The sequence below is a fragment of the Lichenostomus cassidix genome, chromosome 19 (assembly GCF_008360975.1).
Source record: "Lichenostomus cassidix isolate B80296 chromosome 19, HeHo_3.0, whole genome shotgun sequence".
Taxonomy (NCBI): domain Eukaryota; kingdom Metazoa; phylum Chordata; class Aves; order Passeriformes; family Meliphagidae; genus Lichenostomus; species Lichenostomus cassidix.
In genome coordinates, this window is record NC_139499.1 from 8,149,354 (window position 1) to 8,169,838 (window position 20,485).

General features: G+C 45.0%; 3 protein-coding genes across 4 annotated transcripts; 2 read left to right on the top strand and 1 right to left on the bottom strand.

Moving 5' to 3' along the window:
- Positions 1 to 316: 316 nt before the first annotated feature.
- Positions 317 to 9,705, bottom strand: SKA2 (spindle and kinetochore associated complex subunit 2). Its single transcript, XM_085078456.1, has 7 exons — positions 9,566 to 9,705; positions 4,866 to 4,955; positions 4,096 to 4,272; positions 2,814 to 2,900; positions 1,730 to 1,769; positions 1,195 to 1,327; positions 317 to 779 (listed from the first exon to the last, which is right to left on the bottom strand). The coding sequence occupies exons 1-7, from the start codon at positions 9,596 to 9,598 to the stop codon at positions 653 to 655; spliced, it is 687 nt and encodes a 228-aa protein (XP_084934582.1). The 5' UTR covers positions 9,599 to 9,705; the 3' UTR covers positions 317 to 652.
- On the top strand, positions 8,846 to 14,674 carry PRR11 (proline rich 11). 2 transcript variants are annotated; one of them, XM_085078454.1, is made up of 10 exons: positions 8,846 to 9,050; positions 11,063 to 11,174; positions 11,589 to 11,736; positions 11,931 to 12,053; positions 12,346 to 12,582; positions 12,719 to 12,817; positions 13,322 to 13,431; positions 13,545 to 13,604; positions 13,692 to 13,788; positions 14,052 to 14,674. In XM_085078454.1, the coding sequence occupies exons 2-10, from the start codon at positions 11,065 to 11,067 to the stop codon at positions 14,115 to 14,117; spliced, it is 1,050 nt and encodes a 349-aa protein (XP_084934580.1). In that variant the 5' UTR covers positions 8,846 to 9,050; positions 11,063 to 11,064; the 3' UTR covers positions 14,118 to 14,674. The 2 variants fall into 2 exon arrangements, with proteins under 2 accessions (XP_084934580.1, XP_084934579.1); XM_085078453.1 differs by lacking the exon at positions 8,846 to 9,050 and adding an exon at positions 9,644 to 9,775 and having other exon boundaries at positions 12,719 to 12,829; positions 13,692 to 14,674.
- Positions 14,675 to 14,980: 306 nt separating this feature from the next.
- Positions 14,981 to 19,800, top strand: SMG8 (SMG8 nonsense mediated mRNA decay factor). Its single transcript, XM_085078452.1, has 4 exons — positions 14,981 to 16,706; positions 17,452 to 17,597; positions 17,927 to 18,802; positions 19,360 to 19,800. The coding sequence occupies exons 1-4, from the start codon at positions 15,026 to 15,028 to the stop codon at positions 19,555 to 19,557; spliced, it is 2,901 nt and encodes a 966-aa protein (XP_084934578.1). The 5' UTR covers positions 14,981 to 15,025; the 3' UTR covers positions 19,558 to 19,800.
- The last annotated feature ends 685 nt before the right edge of the window (positions 19,801 to 20,485 follow it).

The window sequence follows — 20,485 nt, forward strand, 5'->3', positions numbered from 1 at the left end:
ATATCCAGCCTGTGTCTCTATTCCCATCAAACACAAACCATGGATGAATTCAGGAATCAGCCTTTCCCTCCCTAAAAGCACTAATTTAACTTTCTCTCCTTTGGCAGATATCATTTTTCACAAACCCACAGGAACTTAATAAAAAATCAGGTATCTCACTCTCTCAAAATAGGCTGAAATATAACAATATAAATGTGAAAAACAAGCAGAGGCTTTGAGAGGACAGAAATCCCTTCTGAGCCTGGCTGGAGTGTAAAAAACCCAAGGGAATTCACATAAAAGGAAAATGAAGCAGGTCAGGGAGCAGAGTCAGGAGTCACATCAACAAAAGTATAATCAATCTTTATTCAGGAATGCAAGTACAATTAAGAGGCTGGGATTATTTGCCTTTAAAACCCCCTCAGGAATGCAGCAAGGAAATGGAAATGTCACATGGCTCACAACATTCCTCAAAAATGCATCGGATATAATCCTTTAAACAGCCAAGGTAAAGTGCCAACCTCTAATTTCAAGTATTATCAATAGCATTTGTATACAGAAACATGAACAACTTCCCAACAGTGGACTTGGAACTCTTCTTCCATAGAAATCCTTGTTCTTTAATATTCCAGGAGCTGTGACCAAGATGCTTCAGTGTCAGATGAGCTTTTATTCACACAGCTAATTTAACATTTCCTTGTTTGTCAAGTTCTACAATCCCGAGTTCTTTCAGGATTTGAATTCTTGCGTCAGTGGCTCTCATATTCATCTTGTTCATCTGTGAAACACTCAATGCTGCCCTGTAGAACAAAAATAATTTAGCAAAACAGGGATCAAACACCAGGTCTGGCAGAAAAAGGCTAAAAAGCACTTGCTGTTCAATCAATGATTTTTGTGAGTGCTCTGTAAATCTCAATCTTATTCAGATTACCATCAACTATTCCTGTCCTACTTCACATCACAGCTAATCTTAGGGTTAAAGAGAGAATTCCTGAGTTTAAAACTTCCTCATTTGTAACATCAGCCTGTCAGAAATCCCCAGTACTCATCCCAAAAAGGGGTTGGTGAGGCTTTGGGGGTTATGGTTTAGTGTCAGGGCTTTTTGAAATTACAATATTGCAGTGAATGCTTAACTAGCTGGTTTTGTTGAACTTGAAAAGGCTGAAATTCTTTACAGTTTATAAAATTCTTTTAATGAATGGCTTCAAGTCTTACCTGTTCTTCTTTACAACGAAGTGGTTAAATAACCCCTTGTACAAATAGTTCACATCTGCTAACTTGACAGTGCTTCTGATGCTCCTTGGCACACACATAAATGTTTCCTCAGTCAATGGTTTATATTGGGGCTCTAAAAAATTGGAAATAGAAGATATTTGTTAAAAAAAAACAACCTAGAAATGGAAAATATTTGTTTCTTCAGGAAACACACATGGAAAATTCTTTTCTATCAGCAGGGGAAAATGGATTTTAAAAGAGCTATTTCTATGGTAAGATGAGTGCACCATTTCTTCCAGATCACAGACACAACAATTTCCCACTTCAATCCCATCAAAAGTAAGGAAAAAAAATCCCAGAAACACGTCAACTATTCATGGAATGTAACTAAGGGGTCAGGTCCTTATAGCAAAGTCTAAATTCTTCACATAGAAGCAGTAGATACTGATGCTTGAGAGTGAAAACAGTGAATTTACTGCCTATCACAGGCTCTGTGAGAAGAAAACAGGGGGAAATTTATTTTTTCAGCATTTACCTTCAGGTGAGGAAGAGACTGTAGATCCTGGACAGGACGGCTAAAAATAAACAAGGGATAATGTCAGTATTTGTTAGTATTTTGCCTAGGAATCACTTTTTACACTTTCATTTCTGCAGGAAATTTACATTAATTGCATTTTACCATTGGATAACACAGGACCTTGCAGCCACTGAAGTCAACAGCAAAATCTTAAGGATTAAACACAGTTTAAAATAAATTAAGTTTAAAATGGATACAGAAGGATTTATATGCAAGTCAGATGAGCCTCTCCAGCTTTCCAGTGTGGATCTGAAAGAACTGCACATTATTTAGAATTAATAATGGACATAGATTAAGAGCATTTATCAAGGGAGGAGCAGATATTTGCAAACAAAGAGTGAGTGAAGCTGCATGAACTGGACAAGTTTTATGAAAACCAGCTATGGTAATGGGACAGAAAATGAGGTGTCTGTGACAGTGGGCAATGGGAAGGAGTAGAAAAATATGTCAATCAGATAAATACCCTCTATTAACCTCCTTTAATATTTTTAATATGAGACCCAGACCAAATACTTAAAAGATAATTATATTGGATAATCACATATTGAGCTATGGGAGAATATCTGGCTTTTTAAACAAATATTAATTTAGATCTAAGTTCTACTGCATTGCAGTTAGAATAGATTGTTACTCATATCCCAAAATGTATTTAATATTTTACAGGAAATTAAATTTCTCTCGACTTTGAGATACGTTGGTTTGAATCAATGACAATCCTCACTCCCACCCAAATGTTTCTTATCAAAAAGATCAACAAGAGCAACCAACTGCATCCCTGACAAGAAACATAAACACATCCCAATTAAAAACTAACAGGAACAAAGCCTTCCATCAAAGCTAATTTTCCCTTTGTGGACAATCTAATTGCAACAATTAAGAAAAGCTTAATCTGTACAGAATAAAAATTAAAAGGTTCGTTAAGAAACTTAATCCCATTTCTGAAAAATTCCATTCATTTGAGAGGTATTAAACCACCAAAGCAGCCCCTTCTGCATTCAGCTGAGCTGCACTCAGGATTAAAGGTTTCTGGAATTCTAATTACCTCTTCCACTGGCAATTCCACTTCTTTCCCAGTTTGGAAGTTTAACTGCTGAGCTGCAGTCTGTTCTTCTGCTGACAGAGGTAAACTCTGGGAAGAAGAAAAAAGCAAACACAGAGAAGTGTGATACTTCAGTTCCTGAGGTGATGATATTTACAGAAGGACTCAATGTTTGTGCAGCTCTTTGCTCATGGAAACTGACAGTAGACTCCTAATTTCCTCCCACTGAAAGCAGATGTACCAGCACAGTATTTCTGAAAAATTCAACCATCATCTTCCTCTAGCATCAATACTATAAATTAGTCAAGTAAAATAATTTTTTTCAATTTAAAAAAAGTATTCCATTTGAAAACTTCTATTTCTTGGAGCACTTTCATCCATCTTCGGTTTAGGAAATGTAAAAAGTACAAGAAAATCTTTATCTAAAGCTCTACATATAATTCAAGAAAAGGGTCTTCCACTTTAAGAAAATGCCAAGTACAAAATTATTCTTGGCAGAATATCTTGAAACACACTGAGAATATGACATATTTTCCTTTCTGTGACATATAACTACTGTCTTTTAAATCATAATCCAGCCCATTTTGTCTATAAAAAGTTACCAGTAATTTACCCAGAGCTGTTGAGAGATTAAACCCACTCTCCAGGCACTGTCATTAGAACATTGATCTAAATCACCTTATTTATAAAGGGACAAAATTAGTGCTTTCACAGCCTCTTCAGTAATGAAGCAGTCTGAAGACCACTTCAGAAAATGTTGTTTAACAACACTGGGTTTTTTAACAATTTAAACATTATCTTAGGAAAAATTTAAGACTTTAGAGCAACAGCAATCCCAGGGCGTTTGTTACAATGGTTTTAACTTTCTCCATTTAGACAGAGAAAAATATTTGCCATTCAAAAGCTTTTTAGCTCTTTTAAACTGGTTCCACTTTCTATTTTTCTTTAAGGTGTTTACATCTATAAACTGTCAGCATAGCCCTGAAACACAGCTGTGCACAGAGGTGTTGATTCCTATGGAATTACCCAAATTGTGTCACTCCATTCACACTCCTCAGGTGTTACTGCAGCTCCAAATCTGAACACCACTGGTTTCAACTGCTAGGGATTGGGATTTCCAATCCAAGAACAAAAAGAGCTCCAATCCTGCAAGCATTCCTCCTGGAAAAGTCTCCTTATCTCCTAACAGTCTGCACAAACAAGTTTCCAGTGGAACTACATAAAGGTTACAAAGTTCATATTCATTCCCTGAGTGAAAGCAAAGTGATTAAAATGAAAATACCACCTCCAGCTCACTGCGTTGCTGTAGTGCCTGAACTATCTTCATTGTTTTCTCCAGGGCAGCACGGATGCTCCTCATGGATTCCTTCTGCTCCATGGAAATTTCTTCCATCTGCACACACAGCGATTTGTAACGCGATTTCAGCACCGGCAGCTCCTTCAGGAGAGCAATTGGATTCTCCTGTGTAAGTAAAAATACATTTAAACTATGTAAGATGATTGAATTATTGTGGCCATGTATCAGTTAAAAGTGCAGGTGTTGGAGACACCAAAATATTACATGAGCTGTTTCTTTACAGTGAAAATATACAGGAAAAAAGGACTTATTTGTAAAATGTCCTTTATTGTTTTCCTCTCATCTCTCCCGAAATCTGAATTAAGTCACTGCTTGTTGGCAAGTTTATCTTGGATCTCAGAGTAAGGGTGAGTTTTAGCTCAGACTGGAATCTATAACTTGAATTTAGGTGTTAACACCACTAATTTCTCAGAGCAGAACATGGGAGAATTTCACTATACCAGAAACCAAGGGAGTTTGGTTTGAACTCATATTAGGCCACTTATCTTGATATATAATGCAGGAAATACTTTATAATAATAATAATAATAATAATAATCAATAAGAAGAACTTCATCATCATAATAATAGTAATAATAACAACAATAAAAGCCTGACAATAGATGAAAGAACAGCCACATATATTTCAAGTTTAAAGAAAAACATTCATTTATAACCAACTTCATGCAATTAAATTGAATTCAATCTGAAAATACTACCTCTGCTGCTGTATTATCAGGAAGACTTTTCATTATTTCAAACTCCACTCTGTGCTGAATGTAATCCAAATCAGATTCTGCTTTCTGGAACTGAAATATTTAAGGTCAGGCATAATAAATTAAAAACCAAAAACTGCAGACAAACCCTAACCATTTGCCTTTGCTGTGTTTCAGGAAAGCAGGAGGCAGCTGCCTCCCTTTGAAAGGCTCAGGGACCATGAAAGCTTTCAAATTCAATTTTCTCAAATATTAAAGAGTTCTGTTAGCAAAACTACAACACTCAGCTATTTACACAGAGGAGGTTATGAGTAAATTCAGGATCCAAGAGTATCATCAGAGCTTTTATTAATAATCATACTAGGGATGGGTTCTTTCAGATGGTTTTAACACCCACAATACAGTTTATTATTCCCCAATAAACCAGACTGACTAGCAGCTCATAAAATTGATGACATCACTTTTCTTTCCTTGGGATAAATAAGCCACCAGAGAATTGTCTAATTGCCTTGTAAAACAGTCTGCTGATAGCATTATTACTTAATTAATTTTAGTCTGCAATTTTAGTATCTATTAAAGACTTCCACTTTCAAGAAAGGCAGTTTCCTCTGTTCCCAAGCAACTCATTAATTCTTTGACATAATAATTCAGTGATTTTACAGTCACAGAAAGAGACAATGATGAGAGCAAGTTGAAAATGGTTGTGACTTCCTTTACTTGGTTTTCACTGTTTATATTGAGATTAACCCAAAGTGACCATTCCAATTTTTTTATTTTTAAGCATCAAAGTAAGGCTGTATTTGTTACAGGCAGTGTTATAATGGCAGCTGAAGTGACAAATATCCACAGTCTGGGGTCAGGCTGGGATTCCAAAGGGATATTTATGTTTTAAACATCAGCCTTGGGATCCACCTTAGCAATGGCCCTTAATGCCTTTGAGGATCTGGAAATTCAGCTTGAAGGAATAGATTTGATGCAGGATACTCTCCAATAAAACCCTCTTTCTGAGGGACTGGAGATGGATGATGTTTCACACACCTCCAGTACATTTTCAAATAATAGTTTCAGAAGAGGAAAATAAATCTAGTGAAGAGCTTGAGCATCTATAAATCAAGGGGAAAGCTTTCACCCAGAGCTGCCATAATTCACCATCTGCCCAACAAAACTCCTTCCCACACCTGCCCCAGAAACCAGCCAGGACACAATCCAAGAATAAAATACTTTTCAGTACACTGTACATTTTTAAGGAGTTCAGGAGGGATTTCTTCCTCAACTGCTCAATGGTTTCTGTTCTTTTCCACTAACAAATATTCGTAGGTTTTCATTTCCACAGGCAGGCACCCCAAAAATTTGCTTTTCTCCACCTCCTCCATTTGATCAGTTTTTGGGAAAGCACACATTTCAAAATTATCCATGAATTATTCAATACTGATAATCTGAATAAGGAGCTAACTAACCCCACGTTACTACTATGATTCAGGACATTAAAAAGTGGGTGTGAAGCTAAGTGTGGCTAGAATTTTCAGATTTGTGACAAGATGAGCACAGTTCATTTATAAACATTTATTTCTTGTTGCATTTCAGGAAACATCCACCTGCAAAAACCTCCCCATAACATTCTAGGTCAGAAGCATTTGTAGGATGATTATTTTACAACGACCACATAGAAAAATTCAGGTTTTGAGGTGTAAATTTGTGATTTACTCACAGATTTGGAAGAGTTAGAAAGTGAGGCCAGTGCTGAGGGCTCTGCTCTCAGATGCTTTGACAATACTATTGCACTGCTCTCTGTATAGCACAGTAGTGCAATAAAGTCAGAGCACTCGTTAGCAGCAACAATTCTGGGCAACAATCAATCATACACTCACCAAAAAAAGGGAAAAAAACACATCAACTCAGCCAGAGGTTTCTGTGGATGGGGAAGAGTTGGATATGGTTAAAGCTCACCAAGTCCTCACACACACACAAGAACTCACATTGTTATTGTTCATAATCTGTCATTTCACTGACCAAAAGGGGGAAAAAAAACCCAACCACCTAACAAAGTGCTCAGCAGATCTGTCAGAAATTCAATTGCAAACTGTTTGGTGCTTTTTAAACTGGAAACTCCATTTCCAAGTGTATGTATTGCTTAGGTTTGCCTCATAGTGAGCAAAGATTCTAAACTGCTATCAGACAGATGTTCTTAAATTGCATTACAGGGAATATGTTCTAGACAGAAGAGTTTATTCTTTATAATCTGCAGGTGCTGAATCACATTAAAATGGTCCAAAATACTAATTTCCAAACTCTGGGGATGTCCTTTCCCACTGGGGTGTGAGAGCACCATCAGAGGGGGGTGTATTCCACAAATCTCAGTGAAGGTGAGTTTTTTTACCATAACAGCAATTTCATATTGAAAGTTTGAGAACTCTCAGGGTTTGCAGGTGATGAGATCTTTCTCCAAAGGAATTGGGAATGGAGTGGAGAGAGTGGGATGATTGCTGATGTACCCAGAGCTGAGTCACCTCTAACATTTCTAAGGCACAGAGATGATGGCATTTGTCATTAAATGACCAGTCAGTGTTCCTCCTTGGCAAACAGGTAGAAGACAATGAGTAATAAAAATTAAATTAGTGGTAATCTCATCTTACAGCTGCTTTGCAAATCACCTCCTGGTCTCAGTGACTTCAGACAATAAGAACAATAAAGAGAAATGCAGATTGTATTGCTGGCCAATGCCCTTTTAACATTGCACTGCTTTTTGTGCATCATCACCAGTAGTACAACATAAAAAGGGCACTGGACAGACACCACTCAGGGACAGAGGAGGTCAGGTGTACCAAAACCAGTGGCAGAAATGATCTGAATTGCTCTGAATGAAGCCCTTGCAGCTCATGTGACAGTTTATCCATTTGTTACCCGATTTTATCAAATGGATGTGCACAGAGTTTTCCCTCAGTGAGGTCTGGGCATTGAAAGTAAATGAGATGACTGTGCACAAGGATGCCCTGTGTGCTCATTCCAGCTCTGACTGTGCCTCTTGAAGCTGCTGAAAAGATCCCAAATCCCAGCTGACACCAAGGAACTTGTGCAGTCCAGTCCTGAGTGCTGAAACACACCCAGTGGTGATGGAATCATGGAATGGTTGGGTGGGAAGGGACCTTAAAATTCAACCCATTCCACCTTCCACAAGGTTGCTCCAACCTGGCCTTGACCTATTCTTATTTAAATTGGCAGCTTTATGATCTTTTCCATAATTAATCTCACACTGTTATGGTGCTCCTGTCAGAAATCAGCATTGATTACCTGGTGTTTTCATCCCCATTGTTCTGTTTGAACTCACACTAATTACTTTATTCCTGCATCCATGAGACTAAAAAAGGAAGCTTTCCATGAAATTCATGTCAAAACCTCCGGGGAAATAAGAAGCATTATTTTATCACACTTCTGTGGAGAGAGCTGACTTCACAGGAAATCCAGGACGAGGAAACAACAAAGCAGAAGGAAAAGCAAGAGACACAAAGCTGTGAGATGTGAGATTTTTCTGAATTCCAGAATAAAAGCCCCTGCTAAAGGGCACAAAACCACCTCTCTATTTACGTGTCCTAAAATAAGAATCACTTGAAAGCATGACTTTCAATGAAACACAGAAATAAACCATGACAACAAACGAACAAATCAATAAATAAATACATAAAACTTCTAACCCAAGTATCTTTAAACATTTTTTCTAAATTAAACTAGGCTTTTAAAAAAATAAAATACTAATATATGGGGAGATCAAACTTACACCATGGGTAAAAATGTAAAAAAGATTGTGATGAGTGAGTGAAAAGATTATACAGAAGCGAGCTGAAGGTTTGAGGGATGGCACAAGGAACTTGGCTGGTTGGACACAGATATCCAGTGCCTCTCCAGTGTGAGCAAACACAACACAGCTCCGATTTGGGAGGTTAATTTTTCCCTTTTTTCACTTTTCCAGGAGTGGGGCAGGCAGAGAGGCGATCATTACACACGGGAGAGCCTCGCCGTGCTGCAGGGGCTGCTGGGAGCGCCGGAGAGGAGCGAAAGGCTGGAAAAACTGCGGGAATTTGGGGCTCAGCAAGGGAGAGCCGAGGGGGCCATCGCCCCGCTCCCCCCGCGCGCGGCGCCAATGGACCGGCCCAGCCCGCCTCTCCCCCCCGCCGCCACAATGGGCCAGCCCAGGTGAGCGCTCCACCCTCGCCCCCCACCGGGAGAAGATGGACTAGTCCGGGAGCTCCACTCTGCCCCGCGCCCCCCTCCCGCCGCGGGAACATGGAGCGGCCCGGCCCGGCCGCGTCCCCCCGCACGGCGGGCAATGAGCGCGCCCAGCCCACCGCCCCCCCCAGGTGCGCGGGAAATGGCCGCGCCCTGCCCCGCGCCGAGGGGTGAATGGAGCGGCGCAAGCCCCGCCCCTCGAGGGGGGGCGGCGGAATGGACCGGCCCGGCCGAACCCGCCTGACCCGGACGCGGCCGGCGGGCGCCCCGTCGAGGGCGGCGCGGGCCGCGCTCAGGGCCCGGATGGGGAACGCGGGCGCGGCTGAGCGGCCGCTCTTCCGTCGCGCCGCGCCCGCGCCCCCGCTCTCCTTCCCTTCCTCCCTCCCTCCCTCCCTTCCGCGGCGGCCCCGCGCCCTCCGAGGCGCCGCCGCCGCCGGTCCGCGGCGCGGCCGCCCCTCAGCGCGGCCGCCGCCCGCCCTCACCAGGGTCTCGAGCCTGGTAACCGCCGTCTCCATGTTGAATAGTTGACATTCCTCAGGCGGCGGCGGGGAGATCCCCACCCCCCGCGCCGCGGCACGGGAGAGTCGGCGGCGCCCATTGGCCAGCTGTCACTCGCCGCGCGCCTCCCATTGGCTCGCGGCTGGCGGGGCGCGCTCGCCATTGGCCCGGGGAGAATGTAAACCCGCTCCGAGGTACGGCCGAGCCCATTGGCCCGGAGTGAGCTCCGGCGGTGATTGGCCGGGGCGGGGCGCGCGGCGCTGGCGGGAAGCGGCGCGGGTCTGTCCGCTGCGGCCCTGAGGAGGCGGGAGCGCCGCTCCTTCCCTCCGGCCCGCTCCCGGTTGCACCGGTAGTCCCGGCCGGGCCGCTCCTCGCACCGTTCACCGCACCGGCCTTCCCCGGCCGAGCGCTGCCCGCAGCCCATTGGCGGGACCGAACCCGCTCGTCCAATGGCGGCGCCGCTCGCCTCAGCGCGCCCGGGACGGGGCGGGGCAAGGCCGGCTCCGCCCCCGGGGCGCGCGGGCGCGCCTCAGCGTGCTGGCCAATCAGCGCGCGGCTTACACGCGCCGCGTGGGGGGGCGGCAGAGAGCGGCGCTGCCATTGGCTGGGCGCGGCGCGGGGAGCGGTTTGAATCGGCGGCGACGGGCGCTGAGAGAGCCGGGGGGACAGGGCGGCCCGGGGACAGCCCGGGGACAGCCCGGGACACTGCCGGGGACACTGCCGGGGACACTGCCGGGGACACTGCCTGGGACAGCCCGGGACACTGCCGGGGACACGCCGCAGCTGTGTGCAGGTGTGTGTGGGGGGGAGAGGCCTCCCCGCTCGTGGGGCGGGGTCCCGGTGAGCGGGGCTGGGCTGTTACCGGTCACCGCTCAGGGACCGGCATCGCTCCGTGCCTTCCTCGTGTCCTTTGTCACCGTTCCACCCCTGCGTCGCTTTCCCCAAATTCAGTACTTCTCACGTCAGCATAGAGAAAAACTGAACGTTCGTTTATATTTATTATGTTTATATATTAATAGTTATAATATCTCTGTTTAATTTATAATGCTTCTAATTACTTTCTTATTTATTTATATGTATTTATACTATTATTTATAATATATTTGTCATGCATATATATTTAATTCATTCACATATATATTATATTCACAATAGCTATTTATTAATGCTGTTTATCTATTATATAAATAGAAAAGGAAAAAAGAAGCCCATATAGAACGGTGCTTTCTGCATACACTACTCGTGCACAACGTGCTGTCCACATTCCTGTGCACCATATGAAATTAAGGATATCTTTTTTACCACGGGTGTGTGATAATTCCACCAAGGCAGCTGTGAATAACCTCTGACTGTATTTCTGAGGTGCAGCCCATGTTCTTCTCTGTGGTGGCAGCTCTGTCCCAACATGTAGTTTGGTTTATCTCTGAATTTGGTTTATTGGTAATTTGGTTTATTCATTCTGAATGTGTCTTTTCCAACAGCAATGGCAAGGTATAAGAAATGCAAACGAAAACGAAGAGCCAGAGCAAAATTCCGACTGGAAAAAAAGAGAAATGCTGCAACCCCCCAGGGCTCAGTTTGTCCCTCTCCACGGTAAGAGGCTCAGCTTGAACTTTGCCTTCTCACTCCATTTGTGGTTTGCTGTTTGCTCCCAGTGTCTCTCATGGAAAAGAGGAAGATTTGTGCCAAGTAGACATAAAACTTCATGATACAGTTTGGTGTTATCCAGATGAAGGTTGGACATGATAGAGGGCTTTTCCAACCTTAATGTTTCTATGATTAATAACCAGGAAAAGCAACTTGAATTTAAAAGTATTTCAAATAGGATTTCCCCCCTCCTTTATTGAAATGTATCTTGGCCTTTCCAGGTTTCTGTGATCACATTTACTCTGTTGTTACTTGCTGGTACCTACTTGTAATTTCCAGATGATTGGTCACAGTTAACTTTTTTTAATGGCTGAAATGATAAATATAACTCTGTCCTCATTCTGAAACCTTCTGTTGCAGGTCACCAGCTCCTCTCCCTCTGAAGACATCACCAGTGCCAAGATGCTCCCTCTGGTCTTTAGCTTTGCCCAGTGTAAAAAATGTGGTCAAACCCTTGACAACAGCAGCCTCATTTCTGTATTGGTGGTGCCAGTACAGGGTTGCACAGGTAAATAACTTCCTTTGATATTAGATTTTTCTGTTTTAAACTGGGATTAACACTGTTTACTGAGTGGGAAATATTTTATTGCACCAATTTCTTTGTTCTGTTAGTACTCCCCCTAAAAATCAGATCGATCTTCAGAAATATATGAAGAAAGTCAATATACAAAATCACATAATCTGCTTTCTTTTTATGCTTAGAGCTTTAAGGTGGTTAAAGACACCATATTCCCATCACAAGTCTACTTAAGGGAACTAAATACGTTCAGGGAGAAGCTGGAGAAGTTGGAAAGTGAATTTTCCAAGCTACAAGAAGCACTTCAGGTCAGTCTCAGTCCAGCTGGGGCAGGGTGATGTTTGTCTGGGTGAGCCTGTCAGGAACTGTGGTCAGTGCAGATGCACTGAAATCTGAACAGCTCCTCAGGGATTCTCTGCTTTCAGAGTTGCTAAACTGCTGCTGCCTCACAGCAGGAGGGAACTGTTTTGCTGGTGAGCCTCACTAGAGGCTCTTTAGATCTTTATAGCTCAACCTTAGCCAGGACCTTTGTTCTCTAAAATCCCATATACTTTTGCCAGTGGATTTAATGTCCTCTTTATTTATTTATGTCGCTTTCAGGTGAACAGAGCTGCAGCTTCGTCTTCAGAAAGTTCTCTCTGCCAGAGGTGTCATAAGCCAGTCCTGGATGCTCCTGTGGGGACACAGATGGACCTTCCAGTGTCAGGATCCATGCCTGTGTCCATCCCTCCTCCTCCTCCTCCTCCACCTCCTCCTCCTCCACCACCACTGCCTCCACCCAAACTGCCTCCAGCACCTCTCCTCCTCCAGCGGCGCACTGCCTCAAAACCACTGCCGGTAGGGAATCACAAAGTTCCTCTGGTTTTTATTTCATGCCTCAGGAGTTCTTTTTGGATGTGAATTCATCAGGAATGAGCCTCTCTCTGAGTCACTTTCCAGTCCTAATTTCCCTTCCAAACCCCTTTGCTTCCAGGAGCCACCAGTGAAGAAGGATGGCCCCATGCACATCACCCTCAAAGACCTCCTGAATGTTAAACTGAAGAAGACCAACAGCAGCCTGAGAATGGACAAGGTGAACTGGAGGGTAGATAGGTGGTGGTGTATCAAGGGAAAATCCACCCTGGAATTGGTGTATCTCCTGCAATTTTTATTCAGTAAATTGATTCTCATCCAAACACATAGTGATCAGTTTCAAGTAACCATTTTAATTCTGCACCTGGGCTTTGGAATGGAAGAAATAAAGTGACAAACTCCAATCTCACCTGGCACCCAGACCAGCTCTAATTTTATATTAAGGCCATGGAGCTTTCATGTAGCTCTGTGTGTTATCAATAGAGTTTGGACTTTTTTTTTCCCCAGCTGGAATTTTGTTTGCAGAAGTTTTTAGGTTTTTTGGTTTTCTTGATTTTTTTTTTCTTAAATAAATCTATTTTTATCCAAGGAAATCTTAATAATTCAAAAAAGCATAAAAGCCATAAACCACAAAAATCTTTCAGAGTATAAATATTAAATAGATTTCAGGTTAGTGAGGCTTTCTGCAGTTTTATTCGTGGTAACATTTCTTTCCTTGCTTTAGGAACAATCACCTCTGAAGCCACGCAGGGCATTAATTACAGTCACAGATCTACAGAGTGTTAGTCTGAGACCTAAATCCAAGCCATCAGCTCATGCTGTAGAATCTTTAATGTAAGATGCTTTCTTCCTTATTTTGATATAAGATTTTTCTGTTTTAAACAGTGATTAATGTTGTTTATTGAGTGGGAAATATTTCATTGCACCAATTTCTTTTGTTCTCTTAGTACCTCCCCTAAAAATCAGATTGATCTTCGGAAACATCTGAAGAAAGTCGATATACAAAGGTCTGTTCCTTTCTATTCTCTTGAATTCTATTTTTTAATCTAGAAAAAATAGAGAACCAATCAAACTAATCATAATTCCCCTTTCAGAAGTCCTGGTGGCACTCCTCTGAATAGTAAAGAAAACATTGAATATGGCTCTGGGCTGACACCAATAATGACACGGGCACTACGGAGGAAATTTCAGGCAAGTCACTCTGTCTCTTTTTGAAATCATAAGGTGGCTTTAAAATTCACAGAATTTGGATTTGTGGCAAATCGAGTGCCTCAATGCAACTTCAAAATTCACAGTTCCACTTTGCAGAAGAATAAAATCCGAGGGTTAATAACATCTTTTATTTGAATGATTTGCTGGGTCTGCTTTATGGTGTCAGCTAAGAATGGCACTGTTTTATCTCAGTGATAATTAGTTCAGATATCCAATTTCTGACTCCTTTCTTCTTTTGACAGATGGCTCACCCGAAGAGCCCCTCGCCTGCACGGTTGAGTGCTGCAAACAGCTTTGATGAGAAGTAAAAAGGAAAGTAGGTTTATGGAACAATGTGTTTTCCATTTGTGGTCAGGAAGCCACTTGAATCCCATTTTTATCACACTCAGGCACATGTACTTGCAAGGAAATCTAGTGCACAGGAGAACGGGGCATTATGAAACCCTGTAAAGCAGATTGTGCTTTTTATATCTCTCTAATGGCTCTCAATTTGGTTGCATCTTCATTCATAATAGGAAAAAAAAAAAGAAATGTCCAAGTCTTTTGACACCTGGGTGCTGCTGAAGCAGGGACTATTATGTTCCCAGCACTGGTGCTGCTTGTCATACAAATATGTGTGTGTTTGCTGAAATTCAGTATTTTTATATCTTTTATATCTTTTTTTATGACAAAAAATATCTTGACGGTATTTGTACAGTTTCAAAGAAAAGCAACAGTTTAATGCACTAATGTTACTGAAGTGGAAAGCCGCAAGATTCAACCAACAGTTGGAGTCTGTGGCTACAAATGTATGAGGCAATTGCACTGTGTATCACTGCTGGCTGGTGTCCGATCACTATTAAAAGGCTGCGTTGCTTAAACACAAGGAACTCAAAGCTTCCTCCCACGTCCAGTTCAGGGGGTGGGCAGGGGTTGTGCCTGCACCGCGGCTCAGCTCACACGGACCAGGACATGGGCAGATCCTGATCCCGGTGGCACAGCCGTGACCCGGCATCCCGGCACGGTCCGGGGAACTCATCCCGCGCCCATCCGCACAGAGCTGAGCCCGGGGGCGGTGGGACCAGAGCTGCCCGCGGCGGTGGCTGTGCTGTCACACCCTCGCCATCCCGCTCCCGTGCCGCTGTCCGCGCCCTCCGGGGCGGAGCCGCTCATGCGCGGGGCCGGGCGGAGCTCCGCCGCTTCCGGGCGGGAGCGGAGCCGCCAGCGGGGCCGGGCCATGCCGCTGCCTGGGGCCGGGCCGCCCGGGGCCATGGGCACCGCCGTGGGGCCCATGAGCCTGCGGGAGCTGCTGCTGGCGGCCGAGGCGGGCGGCGGGGCGGGCGGCGAGGAGGAGGTGTGCGTGGTGGGCATCTTCGGCAAAACCGCGCTGCAGCTCTGCTCCGAGAAGGAGGCCCTGGTGAGCACCGTGTGCGACCGGCAGGTGTTCCCGCTGTTCCCGGAGGAGGATCCCGAGCTGGACGGCGCCGCGGGGCAGGACGGGGACCCGGCGACAAAGGACTACAACCATCTGCAGGCGTACTACAGCCAGGAGAGCCGCGTGCTGTACCTGGTGCTCACCTCCATCTGCGACACGCCGCAGCTGCTGCGCGCCTGCGGGGACCTGGCGGCGGCCGAGAACAGGGAGGCAGGGCCCGGGCACCCCTCCGGCGGTCCGGCCCCGCTGCCCCACGCCGAGGCGCACGAGTTCTGGAAGCACCAGGAGAAGCTGCACTGCCTGAGCCTCCTCTACCTCTTCTCCGTCTGCCACATCCTGCTGCTGGTGCATCCCACCTGCTCCTTCGACATCACCTACGACCGGGTGTTCAGGGCGCTGGACGGGCTGCGGCAGAAGGTGCTGCCCTCCCTGAAGGCTGCCATCAAGGACTGCCCGGTCGGCAAGGAGTGGAAGCTCAACTGCAGGCCGTGCCCTCCACGCCTCCTCTTCCTTTTCCAGCTCAACGGGGCTCTGAAGGTGGATCCGCTTCCAAGCAGGGGCCAGGACCCCTGTGGTCACCTGGAAAAGCCACCCCCGAAGAAGCATTCCCCCAAGAGGAGGCTGCAGCACGCTCTGGAGGATCAGATCTACCGCATCTTCCGCAAGAGCAGGGTGCTGACCAACCAGAGCATCAACTGCCTGTTCACCGTGCCTGCCAACCAGGCGTTCGTGTACATCGTGGCTGGTGGGCCCCAGGATGGAGATGATCCCGTGGCCATGCTTCTCGACCAGCTCAGGAGCAACTGCACCATGAGAGAGACTGACTCGCTGCTGGCTCCCACCCTGTCGGGACCCAGGAGGTATCAGATGATGAGGCACGGCCGGCAGCAGCTCTCCTTCCACGCAGAGAGCAGCAGCTCCAGCTCCAGCTCCTCTGGGCAGCTCGTGGACTGCACTCTGAAGGAATTCTTGTGGCAGCACGTGGAGCTGGTGCTCAGCAAGAAGGGCTTCGAAGACAGCGTGGGGAGGAACCCACAGCCCTCTCACTTCGAGCTCCCGACCTACCAGAAGTGGGTGGCTGCTGCTCTAAAACTGTATGAAGTGACCATCGAAGGGAAAGACGATGATCCGACCTGTGGCGAGCTGAGCTCAAAAATCATGAGCAGCATCAAAGTTTTGGAAGGCTACTTAGACATAGACACCAAGTTCTCTGAAAACCGTTGCCAGAAAGCTCTGCCCATGGCCCACAGCGCCTACCAGTCCAACCTGCCCCACAATTACACCATGACGGTGCACAAGAACCAGCTGGCCCAGGCTCTGCGTGTGTACAGCCAGCATGCCCGGGGTCCAGCCTTCCACAAGTACGCCATGCAGCTCAACGAGGACTGCTACAAGTTCTGGAGCAACGGGCACCAGCTCTGCGAGGAGAGGAGCTTGACCGACCAGCACTGCGTGCACAAGTTCCATCTGCTCCCCAAAGCAGGTAAGGATGCTCACTTGTAGTTGGGTTTCATGGGTTAATTTTGTGTCTGCTTTAAAATCTTAGGCTGAAAGCTCTGACTCTGAAATGCTGTGGAAGGTGAAAGTTTGCAGCTTTTTAAAGTGTCATCTTCAAGGACTGGATGTGGCACTCGGTGCTCTTCTCTAATTGACAAGCTGGTGACCAGGCAAAGGTTGGACTCGATGATCTCAGAGGTTTTCCAACCCAAATGATTCTGTGGTCACCTTTGTACAGTGGGATCATAGCAGAGCTGCTGTGCAGGTTTCCTTTATGTTGAGTAACGTTTAAGAGCTAGTCCACTGTTAGTAGTAACTGTGATTTGAGTGGTAATTCTGATTCCATCTTGATAATTAGAAGCATTACAATGGAGTCCCTCTAACAAGAGGTGCATAAGAAAGTTCTCTAAAAAACATAAGCATCCCCCTTTGTTTTAAATAACTTGGGTTATCAGGGAGTCAAAACTGACTTAAGCACGTTTATTGCAGGCAGGAGAACTTTGAGCCTGCCTCAGGAAGAGGTTGTGAAAACAAATAAGATTTGGTTTAGTGGTGTAACCTCCACTGGAACTTTGTATTATTAAAAGTGGGAAAGGGAGGGGTTGCTTGACAAACTGGTGTCAAATAATTTTGTGTATGTGTATAGCATGGAGGAAGCAATGGACGAAGGGAATACAGAAAATCTTGAATGGTGAGCAATTTACCCAAGGTTTGATTGATTTTGCTTTTAGGGGAAAAGCCAGAAGCAGACAGAAATCCTCCAATTCTGTACCACAACAGCCGAGCTCGTTCCACCGGTGCCTGTAACTGTGGAAGGAAACAAGCTCCTCGGGAGGACCCCTTTGATATCAAAGCAGCTAATTATGACTTTTACCAGGTAACTGTTAGGTCTGTTGTTGCTTCAATCGGTATTTTTGTTTCATCTGCAGAGTCTGTATTCTGAAGTGACCACAAGTTTCTTCTTAACCTTATCAAGGGAAGACATTTATGGGAGCATAAATGGGCTGACCAGGGCAGGAAGTTCTAGTTTTCACCAGTGGACACACACAGTGTTGATGCACCTGTTTATGCTTTGAGTGTGTTGGTTCATTTGAATTTTAAATAATCAGTGCAGACCTCTTGAATCTTAGTTGTAGCTGCTGAATGTTGTGACTCCAAGCTCCCTCATCTCAGGGTGGATACTAAACCACATTTTCTTTCTCGTAGTTGCTGGAAGAGAAGTGCTGTGGAAAGCTGGAGCACATCAACTTTCCCATATTTCAGCCAAGCACACCTGACCCGGCACCTGCTCGGGACGAGTCATCGCCTGCCCCTCCGGAAGGCGAGATTGAGAAACTCAAGGAGAAAGAACCTCAGACTCAGGGAGAGAGCACAGGGCTGAGCTTAGCCCTGAGCCTGGGCCAGTCCACGGGCAGCCTGGGCACTTACCCAGCCGATGCCCAGGGTGGAGGGGACAATGCAGAGAGCCACGGGCAGAGCGGGGACTCCAAGAGTGAGAAGAGGCCAAGCCTGGTAGATCGCCAGGCGTCCACTGTCGAGTACCTCCCCGGGATGCTCCATTCCAATTGCCCCAAAGGCCTTCTGCCCAAATTCTCCAGTTGGTCACTGGTTAAGCTGGGGCCTGCCAAGGCTTACAACTTCCACACAGGCTTAGATCAGCAGGGTTTTATCCCAGGAACAAACTATTTAATGCCTTGGGACATTGTCATCAGGACGAGAACTGAAGATGAAGGAGATTTAGACACCAACTCCTGGCCTGCACCCAACAAGGCTGTGCCTGGGAAAAGGAGCTCCGTGGTGATGGGAAGAGGCAGGCGGAGGGACGACATCGCTCGAGCTTTCGTGGGGTTTGAATATGAAGACGCACGTGGGAGGAGGTTCATGTGCTCAGGGCCTGATAAGGTGATGAAGGTGATGGGAGGAGGGCCGAAGGAATCTGCTCTCAAAGCCCTCAATTCCGACATGCCCCTCTACATCCTGTCCTCGACCCAGGGAAGGGGCCTCAAGCCCCACTACGCCCAGTTCATGAGGCTCTTCGTGGTGGTTCCTGATGCTCCTCTGCAGATCACTTTGACCCCTCAGGTAAGAGGTGCAGCAGGGAATCTGGGAACAGCAGAGGAAGGGGTGGTTGTGGAAATTAAAAAGCATTAATTGACAAGGGTGACAGGAAAAGGGTGTTAAGAAACTCCCTCCAGCTCAAGCCAACTTCAGCCAAGAGAGTTGTTTCCAGAAGTATCTGTTACATAAACACTTGGGATTTCTTAAACTTCAAGATGCCAAATTTATACTTCGTATGAAGTAAGTTTAAAAAGTATTTTATCAAGGATGAGTTGTTGGCATTCCCTACTGTAATAATGGCTTAAAAAAAAAAAACCCAAAAGCTAACACTGACTCTGCAAGGATGACTTTGTCATTTTAAATGTCATGGAGAAAAGCAGTGACTCATTACTCAGAATAATTATTATTAGTTACAATATGAATCTAGGAGCTGAAACGGTGTTGGGTTTTTTAACTGGAGAACTCTTCACCATTTTCTCCATATTTTTGATAGACATTTGTAAAAGCCCAATTTGCATTTTTTTACCTTTTAAGGTAGTAGTGATATTTGATTACCTACTCATGTTTTCTTTTGGTTTTAGGTTCAACCGGGGCCACCACCCTGTCCTATATTTTACCCCGAGAAGCAGGAAATCACCCTTCCCTCTGATGGACTCTGGGTGCTGAGGTTTCCGTATGCATATGTGACAGAACGGGGGCCCTGCTTCCCTCCCAAAGAAAGCCAACAGTTAATGAGCTACAAAGTTCTCCGAGGAATACTGAAAGCAATTACACAATAAGAATGATTTTGGGTGGATCTGTTTCAGTTTAAGAAGGCTGTCTTCAATCCAGTTGATGGATTTTGGTTCGTGTTTCCCGACAGTTGTCACTGCGATCGTGTGAAGCCCCCACTGTATTTCACTGGAACGTGGTCAGATTGAAAATAAAGCTGATGTCAAAGCAGGAAAAGCAATCTGAGGCATGTAGATTTTCCATTTATGAAGTTTTCATATGTAAAAAAAATAAAAGCTGGTTTTCATAAAGTGCTGATCCTGTATTACTAGATTTTTGATGGCAGTGTTTTTCCTCATACCTATTTAGGAATATTCAAAAATTAGCATTGCCTGAAATTGAGAAATGTATTGAGGCAATGATGAACAAAATCTTTTCTGTTTTTCTGAATAAGCTATTTGTATGTAAATGATGTTTTTAATGTAATGGTGGGAGAATAATTTTGTCTTTACAAAAAAAAAAAAAAAAGATACTGCAGTTCTGATGTGTATTAATAGCAAAGCCAGAAATTCTTCTCACCTAAATCAAGTGACTCTTGGTACCAAAAAATCAACCCCAGTAAATCAGCTTTTAACTGCGGTAAGATGTATTAGTGACAGAGGCTGTATGCTGAGACCTAATTTAATTTCTAGAATATTTGTTTCTAATTAGCATGCACACAAAATTTAATATGCCAGTTTGCTATAGTACAGTAATTATACTGCATGACCGGAGCTGAGACCTGGTTTCTGCTCAGAATACAACATCTCTGAGGGGCTGGGTGAGGAAAACACATCCCTTCATTTGGAATACAGTATTAGGGGTTGGATTAGATGGTGTTGAAAGAAGATTTCCAAGCATTCCATGATTCTGTGGTGTCTGAGGGGCTGGGTGAGGAAAATGTGTCCCTCCTATTTGTAATGTGACATCTCTGAGGGGCTGGATGGAGAAAACACA